The sequence below is a fragment of the Berghia stephanieae genome, chromosome 2 (genome assembly GCF_034508935.2).
Source record: "Berghia stephanieae isolate SIO BIC M18660-M18661 chromosome 2, UCSD_Bste_1.3, whole genome shotgun sequence".
NCBI classification, from domain to species: domain Eukaryota; kingdom Metazoa; phylum Mollusca; class Gastropoda; order Nudibranchia; family Aeolidiidae; genus Berghia; species Berghia stephanieae.
This window is the reverse complement of record NC_088361.1, coordinates 22,305,171-22,317,389: the sequence shown is the minus strand read 5'-3', so window position 1 is coordinate 22,317,389 and position 12,219 is coordinate 22,305,171. Positions and strand designations below refer to the sequence as shown.

At 32.9% G+C, this 12,219-nt stretch overlaps 1 protein-coding gene across 20 annotated transcripts in view; it reads left to right on the top strand.

Moving 5' to 3' along the window:
- LOC144964520 (dedicator of cytokinesis protein 1-like) overlaps positions 1 to 12,219 on the top strand; it is a 98,221-nt gene that overhangs the window by 40,469 nt on the left and 45,533 nt on the right. For 5 of the 20 annotated variants that reach the window (XM_078898910.1, XM_078898918.1, XM_078898908.1 and 2 more), the window contains 2 exons: positions 6,008 to 6,064; positions 10,685 to 10,711. The exons of 8 other annotated variants lie outside the window; for them this stretch is intronic. In XM_078898910.1, coding sequence (XP_078755036.1) covers positions 6,008 to 6,064; positions 10,685 to 10,711 — 84 coding nt within the window. The remainder of the gene's footprint in view (positions 1 to 6,007; positions 6,065 to 10,684; positions 10,712 to 12,219) is intronic. 7 more of the 20 variants (XM_078898911.1, XM_078898920.1, XM_078898909.1 and 4 more) reach the window with 2 other exon arrangements.

The following is a 12,219-nucleotide window of genomic DNA, read 5'->3' as shown; positions in this document are numbered from 1 at the left end:
AATTCGTGCATCCAGCAGCTGCTGTCTCTTCTGACCACATCTTTACCTTAAGTAGCTATTAAGTGATCGCCCCAATAGAAAAAAACCATATACCTTATTATAATGGTAATTAAATGAATGATATGATAATGATTTCAATGTTAAGGTCATGCCTAAAGATGTTGTACAATAAAGAATAAGATGAATTAGAATAATCGAAAGAGAGAGAGAGAGAGAGAGAGAGAGAGAGAGAGAGAGAGAGAGAGAGAGAGAGAGAGAGAGAGAGAGAGAGAGAGAGAGAGAGAGAGAGAGAGCAAAGTTAGTGATAAGATCGTTTTTTTTTAACAATAAGAGTACTGAAAATTGCAACCATGTATTAATGATAAGAGACAATGAGAGTAACCAGCATCTGCCTCACATTGCCAGATTTAACTAGTATTGCATGGCTGAAAAATATTTTTTTTTTACATAATAACATAATTAAGTGTTGCTACCAAATATTCAGTCATTTGCTTAGATCACAGGATTGTTGTGTAGTTTACTATTAAGTATATACTTTTACCCTTTTTATTTATCTTAGATTTGATCCCAATTTTTTTTCTATAATGTAAATAAAAAAGGAAGGTTAATTTTATTTTGTCACTGTTTTTTTTTATTGTTAGGTTCTTTTTTTTTTTTTGGGGGGGGGGGGGGGGGGGGGGTGCATTTTTATAAAAAGATCGTGATGCCTGTTTCTTTTGTTTTTATTGGTTTTTTTTTGTTTGTTTTATTTTGTATTTTGATGATGGATTTGACACAGACTGATGTGATCTGGTGACAAGATATCACTGGAATTAATGTAGCAACGAAGAAAAGAGATAGCAAAATTACTTTATAATCTGCAACTAACTTTTACAAACAATAACGATGTGTTGAAATTGTATCATTGTTACCTACATCTTTTGTACCCCTTTATGTTCAAACCCTAGATTAAATGAATAAATAAATAACTAAATAGATAAATATATTCATTAACAAATGGATAAGTAAATAAATAAACAGTATTGAAGTTGACTTTATGAATCAGTTGATCAAAAAAGGATAAATTGTGTGAAGATTTCGGGTTATCACTTCCTCAATAGTGTTCAAGATCCCAATGGATTTGACATGAAATTGGATGATGGGATAGAATTAACTCAACAGGCTTATATCATTTGTCTTTGTTGATTTATGGTGTTCAAAATCAATGGATTTGACATGAAATTGGATGATGGGATAGAATTAACTCAACAGGCTTATATCATTTGTCTTTGTTGATTTATAGTGTTCAAAATCAACAATGGATTTGACATGAAATTGGATGATGGGATAGAATTAACTCAACAGGCCAGGCTTATATCATTTGTCTTTGTTCATTTATAATGTTCAAAATCAACAATGGATTTGACATGAAATTGGATGATGGGATAGAATTAACTCAACAGGCCAGGCTTATATCATTTGTCTTTGTTGATTTATAATGTTCAAAATCAACAATGGATTTGACATGAAATTGGATGATGGGATAGAATTAACTCAACAGGCCAGGCTTATATCATTTGTTGATTACTTTGTGAAGCTTTCATTCAACTTCACATCATCGTTTGGTATTTTTAAAGCATAAAGTAGCAACATTTTCATTTAAACTTGGTGTTATTTACAAATGTCATCCATGCATGGAGTCCTGTGAAATCTGGCTTTACAGGAATTTAATTTTTTTTTAAATCAATGATTTTTGATCAAGTGTTGAATAAGTAAGAATGCAATTTTAAAACTTGGCACAATTTGACAGAGACATATTTAAGTTTTTGAAAATATCAAATTTAGAAACTAGGCAGCAGGCACCGGTGTAAGATAAAAATCTTAACAAGTGCTATGTCTGGCACCTTTCACTTTCATACACACTTGTTCAGATCTGTATTGTAAGTTTTTGGCATGTTTTGAGACCAAAAGAGATAGAAAATGTGGAAATGTGCTGTATGATCAGTGACGGGAACATAATTAATAAAATTTTAACAGGTCTTAGATCTAAAAAAAAATGATGAGTCTGTGAAGAAATATGACTTGCTACCATATTCATCATGCATCTACCACGTGGTATCGATGACAAACCAATAAGATATAGATTTTTAATGAAAGTTTTGTTTCATATGTCATAGTGGCAAGAACTTTGATTGGGTGAAGATTTACCAACGATTTCCATGAATCAAGTTGATACGGTCCAAACAAAAATATTAAAAATTTTTTAAACAATTAAATCTGTTTAAAGTTAATATTGGTCTAGTTTTCCCGCCTTTTATTTGTCTCACAGATTATGCTATTGATTCCCTGCCATGTATGCATTTGATACTGAATAGATTACAGCATATCATTCAATACTCTCTGCTTTTGTGTGTTTTGGATCAATATGTAATGAATGACGTACACAAAAAAAAAGAAAGGAATGACCAAAGTTAGAATTATTATTTTGTCACACCAGACAATGTGTTTGTTTTTTAAAAAGCAAATCTGCATCACTCGACTGATTTTTCCTACAAAATACGTTATTCGTTTTTGATTCATGTTATTGAATGCCATGCCATTACTTCACCGTGTGCATTGCATATTATTTACAAAACATGTGTAATGAGATGTGATTTCCCTAGAATTGAGACCAATTTCACTGGACTACCAGTTTAGTCGATGATTACAATTCTCTCCTTTATGATTTGTATTGCAGTCCCACATTTATTTCCTCAAGATTTCAATTGCCATTCCTTGTTTACTTGTGATAATTCCTGCTTGATTGCATGGCAAAGGGGTCTTCTGTGTTTCTTTAATTAAATTGGATTATACCAACAGTTTAATTATATAAAACTTTTTATGTTTAAGATACCGTATTCTACGTATCAGATCTTATCAGTAAATTTGCTCTCTCTCTCTCTCTCTCTCTCTCTCTCTCTCTCTCTCTCTCTCTCTCTCTCTCTCTCTCTCTCTCTCTTTCTCTCTCTTTCTCTCTCTCTCTCTCTCTCTCTCTCTCTTTCTCTCTCTCTCTTTCTCTCTCTCTTTCTCTCTCTCTCTCTTTATCTCTCAGTGAAGAGAGTCTGGGTAAGGTCTTTTGACCTCCCATGGTGAGCAGGAGGTCACTTTCTGTGTCTTCTATCCCTTTATATCTGTTTTCTGAGTTGCTCTCTAGCTTTGTACTAGAATGGGATAAATTGAATTTGTCCTGGCCCTTGCCAGAGTCCTTGACAGAGAGGGAAACAGCCAAATGTATAGTGTTACTTTTGGGAGATGATATATTTTTTCCCTTGTAGATCATGTGTCCACTATGTACTAATAGTTATATTCTCTGTTTTGAAATAACTTGTAAACAGTTGAGTGTATTCCACTTAGTGGAAGTGATGTCTGGATGAGACTTTAAGTGTGATCTGAAATTGAGCATATTGGTGGTATGCTCTTGGAACATACTTTTGTTCCCTATTTTAACAATTCCTCTTCGTCTTACTTTTTCTTAGGTGCTTTTACTTGTGAATCTAGCATTTTTTCCTATCATTTTCTTACCTTTTACGGGCGCTGATATGACCTAAATGTGTCGAAATCGCTGTAAAACCTTTAAAAACAAACAAAAAAGATAAAAGAAGATAGGTTTTATTTCTTTAACTTAAACAAGCTTATAATTCTTCATGTTTGTAATTTTTATTATAAAATCCATTTTTCTCCGTCTAGTTCATTCTGACATAGTAGCAGCTTGACGTAAAGAGACGCATTTTAAATATACCTGGACAAATCTCTTTCAAAATACTTTATCAGAGATGTACAGATTATCAGTTTCTTATCCTTTGGTCAAGCTTTCAATTTTCTAAATTTTAATGTTGCTCAAAGTCAGAGAGAGTTGTTGAATGTGGTAGCCATGGTTAGGCTGAAGTAGTTTGATAATCTTAGCTTGAAGGAGTTTAAATCTTTTGTGTTCACACATGATTCAGGAAGAACGTTCCAGTCTTTGATGGTGTGGGGTGCAATTGAAATATAAATACTTTTTTGACAGATGATGAAATTTTGTATTTCTTTCATCGTGAAATTTTAACTATATAGGGTCTTGGATAGTTTTTTGTAGTTGTTTTAATTTCTGGAATTAGAGATGGATGGGGAAATTGGTTCAGAATTTCAGGGAAGGACAAGTTTGATTTTGGTGGCCACTGGGCATGTTTGAGGGGGAAATTTGTTCAGAATTTCAGGGAAGGACAAGTTTGATTTTGGTGGCCACCGGGCATGTTTGAGGGGGTCAAGGATCAAACCCTGTGTCTGGTTTGTGATACTTGAAGTTTTATTGGTATGATATTTGATGGAATTAACAAATCTCTTGTTATGTACTTATTGAAGATGGAAGCAGTACACTATCATTTTGTTAATATTTTCCTGATTAGGAATTGTCATGGAATTCTCTTTTTCCTATGTGAACTTTGTCTGACTTTTTATTTGTTGCCTCTAACTTCAGATCTACAATACAACTTTTCCTGTATCCTCTTCTGTTTTACTGGTCCGGAAATGACCGAATAGTGTCGCAAACCCCTAAAAACAAGCCATATATCTGAAGGAAGTTTCATTGTTATTAATATATATTTTTTTTTTTTTTGGTGATTATTTTCACAAGTCACAGCCATTGAATATTTTAAAGTATTAGGATCAAATTAAGTGATTGAACTACAAGTTAGAGGAGAAAGATATATTTCATTTTGCATCCCTTGAATGCATGTTTGTTTGTCCTTAATTTTTTTTTTTTTTTGTTTTTTTTTTTTGCATGATGTTTTAAAGGTTTAGAAAGTGCATCTGTGTGCATTGTTCAATTCTTGAAACTTAAAACGGTGGTTTGTTCTTGTTTTTGAAGATAAATTACAGTTTTTATTATTAACATCTATCCAGAACTCTCTGTAAGCTTTAGTTATTGGATGTCATTGGTCTAACTTTCTAATTTGCAATGCTCGTTTTATATTTTAAAATCTAAAAAGTTTTTGTTCTATTTGGTTTTAGCTCTTTCTTGTTTTACTTTTCGCCACTGTAGCATTTCTGAGTGCTTTTTAATTACAGTTCATATTTTTATATTTTTACATTTGAGAAATTTGTTTTCAAAGTGAGGCATACATTCACCAAAACGATTCTAGCTCCGAGAAGAAGTACACTAAAATAGGTGGACGATTTCTACTTTTGAAGATAAAACAAATTAGCTCACTCCTTTTCTATAGCAAAATCAATCGTCACATTTGTTACCGTACAAACAAATGTCTTTGTTCATCCAAAAATTTGTTATGGCTTTTAAGTCTTTATTCTCTGTTGCCAAGATTATTGTTTGGAACTAAATTATATATGAGGAGGCGACTTTCAAAACGTACTAAGTCCCATTTTCATCATTGAAAGGAAACTACAATTTTGTGTCATTTATTTATTGACTAAAAGAGGAAAATACTTGTCTTATGTGTCTCGTAGAACAATACCCTGAGTGTTTGGATACTCCAAAGTTTCTCTGACTATTCTATGGAGTCCAAAAGATAGCTTGAGATTGTTTACTCATTTTCTATCAGGATTTGACTTGGGACGTTATGGAAGTCACAGCTACTCATATATTAGGAACCAATTGCTTTTGAGATTTGGTGAAGACAATTATGTTTTCGTAGGTGGGTATAAATCATGAAAATGACTGGTAAGGAGTGAGTTAATCTTATTTTCAACACCTACTCCGATATACTAAGTATACTCTCCTTAGATATACTAAGTATACTCTCCTCAGATATACTAGGTATACTCTCCAACAATGCCTGTATGGTGTTATTGGAATAACCAAGAAATTGAGGATTCATTATTATTTTGCAAATGTAGATCACTTTGAAATCAAAACCTTCATTTGTTTTTCTCTCTAAGTTTGTGTGAATAGACGTAACATTTTTTAACAAGAGAGAGAAACCAAAGCATGGTCAGTGTTGTATTTGTTGATTCTATAGTTTGTTATGCCTTCCTTCCTTCCCTGCTATTGCAGCAATTCTTTGGCCATCAGCCCCCGCCCATTGTGTCCGTGTCGTTTGAGACCACCAATGTAAGTAGAGCAGACTCATCCTAACAACGACTCTATGAACGCATGTGATGATGACAATGATAATAATCGTAATATTAATTTGATGACAATGATAATAATGATAATGATTATGAGATTGCTCTCTCTCTCTCTCTCTCTCTCTCTCTCTCTCTCTCTCTCTCTCTCTCCCCCTCTCTCCCCCTCTCTCTCTCTCTCTCTCTCTCCCCCTCTCTCTCTCTCTCTCTCTCTCTCTCTCTCTCTCTCTCTCCCTCTCTCTCTCTCTCTCTCTCTCTCTCTCTCTCTCTCTCTCATTCTCTCATTCTCTCTCACCCCCCATCCCGCAACCCACCTAGTTTTCTTCTTTTATCTCATTTTTTACTCCATCTATTAGTACAAATGAAAAATTCTGCTGCTATAAATATAGTCTAATGGAACTTTTATCTACATCTCTGTGTCTCGACGTCTCATTTTTGTTATTGTCAAGATTTACATAAATGATATATTGCAAATGACTTGAAGACAGATGATTGTTTTTGTTTCAAATCTGCTAAGGCCTTTTTTAAAAAAAATTCAGAATACCAGTTTTCTCAATGAAAGATCTCAAGATATTCTCTGTTTCTTTTCTGTTGTTGTCCCTTTCGATGTGACTTCTGTTCTTGTTGAGAAATGAAACTACAACTACTTGATTGTGTCGTAGTTCTGACCAGTATTCTGAGCTGAAAAAAAAGAGATTGCAAATTTATGTCTTTGTGGAGGATAAAACGCTCTTGTTATTCATCCATGTTTTATGTGTTAGATTGATAATTAATGATATGTGTACAAGTTATATCATGGGGCAGCGTGACTCAGAGGTACAGTCTTTGCTTTGTGCCCATAAGGTACCGAGTTTGACTACCCGCTGCACCGTGTGGCCTTGAGCAAGTCATTGTGCCCTAGCTCACTTTGCAGTGCTGAACTGTTGCTGATGCCTGAGTTATTCCAGTCTTCCCTTGGAATAGACCCTAAAGACAAATGTCCCCTTGGGGATGAATTAAATAAGATTTGTTTATTTAATTTATTAATTATTTATTTTATTTATTTAGTTTCATTGTAAGGAGGGATGTAACAGGACAATAAATTTTGACTAAACAAGCTTTTCCTTCTGCTGAACTCTTCTACTTTGGACTCATCACACATATAGTCTATTTATCCAATACTCTAGCCATACCACGTTATCGTCTTACATTTCACTCACACCCCAATGATAGTTACTGAATTTCAATTTTTGTCAGTCCTAATCATTTTTGCACATTTCTCCTCTTTTATTTTAACCATTTTACTGTAGTTCTTTCATTATAACCAAACCAATCGCCTATTAGACAGAATTTAGTTTGGCCTCTTGTATTGCCAATCAGATTTGCTTTTATCGTGTATCTCGTGTTTAATCGGACTATCACTATCTCAAGTTTAACCGATTATCACCTCATTATCATTGCTGAACAGGATCTGCCAACCATGTAAAGTCTTTTACTATCCTGCAAACCTATGCACAAATCGTAATTGAAAATATTTAGCCCTTTTCAAATTTTTAAACATTTCACCATTTTATATCTTATTTTTATTTAATAATTGACCTGGTAACTGGTGTACTCTGAAAAAACACTTATTTAAAAATTTGGCCAGAAGATCCGTCCTTCAAATAACAATCGATTTAAATGACCCTCATCTTGGCAAAAACACTCAAATTTGGGACCTCGCGAGGTATTCCTTAGTCCCAGGTTTGAGAGTTTTTACCAAGACGAGGGTCATTTAAATTGAGCGATATTTGAAAGACAAGTTTAAGGGTAAAATGTTTAAATACGTGTTTTTCCAGAGTACGGCAGTTGACTGGTTATTTACAAAAACTTGAGTATCTGAATGTTGGAGGAAAATGGATTGTGCCATGATGATAATATATATAATACAATGTTAGAAAATACTATTTACCACGCTACGAAGCACTTGAATGACTCAAAACTAGTTGATGAGTTGATAATTTGATCTGGATAAAGTCAAATAACATGTAATTATAATGGCATGATTGGAAAAAAGATGATATTTCAGTTTCAAACTTGTATGCCTGTGGGAAACTGCTGATTGCTGTGGGCAGACATTTTCACTTATTTTTTTTAACATGACATCTAACAGATGAAAAACCAAAAACTAGAGGTGCCTAAATGAGTCAATAAAATGGAGAGAAAGATAAAGGGAGTAAATGTGACTCATATATAAGGGAACAACACAAAACAAACGACGTTTCGGCCTTTGGCCTTTTTCAAGTAAACACGATTATTTATGAGTCACATTAACTCCCTTTATCTTTCTCTCCATCTAACAGATAACAGCATGAAGGAAGTGTTTTTGTGACTGGATAGTATTGAACAAATAAAATTAAACAATTGGAACTTAATTACAGTATTCATTTGGGTGGGGTTCCTGACCCCTCGTACTGGGCAGGGAGGTCACCTTCTGTGTCTTCTATACGCCTTTATCTCATTTCCAACTTGCTTTTTCTCTTTGTCTTGGAATGAGATTACTTTGTTTTGTCCTTTCCTTTGTCGGAGGGAAACCGTCGAATGTATAGTTAAAGTTTTGGGAGATGATATTTTTTTTCCTTGTAAATCATCTCTCTCTTATATATATTTGTTGTTTTGAATGTACAATTTAAGCATTTGAGTGCGTTCCCCTTAGTGGGGTCCTGTGCTTGTGTCTGGATGAGACTTGTAGGTGATCTCAAACTATGCACAATAATAATATGCTCTTGGAATCTCCACCAGTTCCCTATTTTGTACCATTCCCCTTGGTCTTACTTTTGTTGTGTGCTTTTAATTGTAAATCTATAATGTTTTACTATCCCATTTTCTTCATTTTTACTGGGGCTGAAATAAGCGCCTAGAACTCGTATTGCATGAGTTGTTGGCGCTATATAAGTGTGCAGTATTATTATTATTATTATTATTATTATTATTATTATTATTATTATTATTATTATTATTATTATATTTATTATTATTATTTATTATTATTATTATTATTATTATTATTATTATTATTATTATTATTATTATTATTATTATTATTATTATTATTATTATTATTATTTTTATTATTATTTTTTTATTATTATTATTATTATTATTATTATTATTATTATTATTATTATTATTATTATTATTATTATTATTATTATTATTATTATTATTATTATTATTATTATTATTATCATCATTATTATTATTATTAATTGACCTAATAGTGTGGCAAGTGCCTTAAAAACAAACAAAACAGTATTCATTATTGATTTCAATGACTTTGTCGTTTCCTATCCTGATGCCTTTGAGATTGAGCTTTTCAGTCCAATGTCATTTGGCAGTATATAGGGGATGACACTAAGATTTGAATAATCTTCTTTTCAACTCATAGAATTTGACCAAGTCTCATTTTTAACAATTATTCATCACAATTTAACGTGTATCTCCTTTTCCTCATTGCCTGAATAGACGTATTATTCACTGACCAATTTTCCGAATATGATTCACCCCAACATGATTCTGACCGGAGGCGTTGGGTCCCATTTTGTAAGTGGAAGCGGTCTTTAGCCATTGTCCTCTCACGCCAGTCCTTGAGATTTTCCCCTTTTAGATAGTAAATTTACTCTATTGAATGATTTCTGAAAATCAAAATCCTGGTTTGAAACTCAACAAAATTTCTTATTCCTTCTATTTCCAATCTTTCCCTTCACTTTCTTCACTTACTTTTGATTTTAGAAAGGCAATTTGTTCTGGTATACCTATTCTCTTACGCGAAATACTCTAAAAATGTTGACTGAATGTTAGTTGATTTATTTCAAGATTTATTTAATGTTTTATCATCACCTGTAACAAGCAAGCCATAATATGTTCAATCAGATCAAAATGCCACATCTCAACCTCTCCAACATTCAATCTTTGCTCCAATTTAGCTTCCATTTCATTCAATCTTTCTTTCTATTTTCCCTTTATTTTCCTTCTTATCACGTACAAACCTGTAATCCAGCCCATAACATTTTATTCAATCAGCTGCGTCTAGTTATATTAGTTTGATTTATTCGATTAGTTTTGATATGCCAGATGATACTACTGGTCTTGACACAGAAAACAACATTCAACGTGTCATTCCAGTGCTTTGTGCAAGCTCAAAGTTTTGGGGTTTTTTGTTGTTTTTTTCATATTTTACCCATTGCAAAGATATGAATAGGCAACAAGAAGCAGTTAAACAAAAAAAAAGAATAGAAAAAAATAGTGAAAATGACAAGGTTGAGACCTAAGTATTCAATGCACATTGAATTCAATCATAGCAGACTTAGAAAAGGAATAAAAATGAATTGAATATAATTTCTATTCTATTCTCTTTTCCTTAGTCAACATGAATTGGGGGGAAGGGTGTTTTTAAAAAAAAACCCGTTGCAAATGATATGAATAGGCAACAAGAAGCAGTTTTTTAAAAAAAAAGGAAGAAAAAACTAGTGAAAGTGACAAGGTTCAGACCTAAGTATTCAATGCACATTGAATTCAATCATAGCAGACTTAGAAAAGGAATACAACATGACTTGAATATTTCTATTCCATTCTCTCTTTTCCTTAGTCAGCCTCTGGCTCCCATCCTTTTTTGGTGAGGATATTTGTTTTTAATCGCTGACAAGTGTAGTGCCATGCTATTCAGGGATTTTTTTCTGGCACTAACTCTTTCAGCTTATTGTTACGATTGTACATATCACTCATTAGCTGTGCCTTCCTTTCCCACATATTTTACTGAAATGATTTTTTTTCGAAAGACTGATTGGGGCAAGCAGATAGCATTGAGAAACCTTACACGCTTTTGGGTGAGAAATAGATGGAGTTAAAACCATTGTCCTCTGTCTCTGCTCTACTCACTTCATTTCTTGTTATCATCAACCATGATTTTTACTTTTCCCTTTGATCATGAGACAAGAGCATTACCACTGAGTACTATCAGGACCCCCAGTTTTATTTACACTCTAGAAATTGGAGCAGAGGGAGGGGAAAAGCTTGTGTGAAATAAAATACTTGTTACTTCCTTATTCAAAGCTATTTGCTGTCTTTGCCTAGTTAAGTTGGTTTTGCTATTTTTCTCTTAATTCTAAGTTCTTGTTTTGCATGAATCAAGTGCTTTCTGAGTGTTAATTGGTGGCTATATCTTTTATGATATATTTTGTTGTTGACTTTCTGTTTTATGCTAAAAAAGTTTACAGGCTTATTGAAGACCATGTCGTGTGTTTTAAATACTGGCAGACAGGAAGTAACACGAATAATTATGAACTTTGTTTCAAGCTGTTGTGAAGTGTTTTGTTTTTCTTTGTTTTCTTTTTCATTTTTAAAATTCCTTTCTTTTTTTTTCGTTCCTTTATTTCTCACAAAATTATGTTTCCAATGCTTATATATATATATAGATTTCAGAGAACTACGGATGCTTTACTTGTAGTTATTTTCATAAGTAGTCATTGCGAAATAGACATTTGCTATAATATTTCACACTAATATTCATTTGTTTGTTTTATTATATACTTTTTCAATTCTTGTTGCTTCATCAATATTGACCAAAATACAAATGCTTTATAGATTTGTTTTTCTGTGATTTGTCATAATAAATTGATATTATGGTACACAATATGTTGTAGAGGTGATTGTCAAGTCAAGACTAATACTAGGTCCTGTACTCTGGAAAACCGTGTATTTAAACATTGGGCCTGTGAAAACTCGCTTTCAAATATTGATCGATTTAAGTGACCTTCATCTTGTGCAAAGTCCCAGGTTTGATCATTTTTGCCAAGATGAGGGTAATTTAAATCGATTCATATTTGAAGGACGAATATTCTGGCTAGATTTTGAAATACAAGGTTTTCCAAAGCACGGCAGTTAACGGTTAAAGACTGGAAACAAAACTGGGAATAATATTGATTGCGATTGAAGACACTTTGAAATGACCACAATGGGAGGTCAAGGGTCATCCTTGATGGGTTTATGACATCCAGCAATAAGCCACATTATAATATACCATGTAAGAGTAGAACATGTGTCAGATATGAAACTAAATGATTTCATCAGAAGCGAAAATGTCAAGAGATGCGTGGAATCAAATTTCACCCTATTGATGGGTTT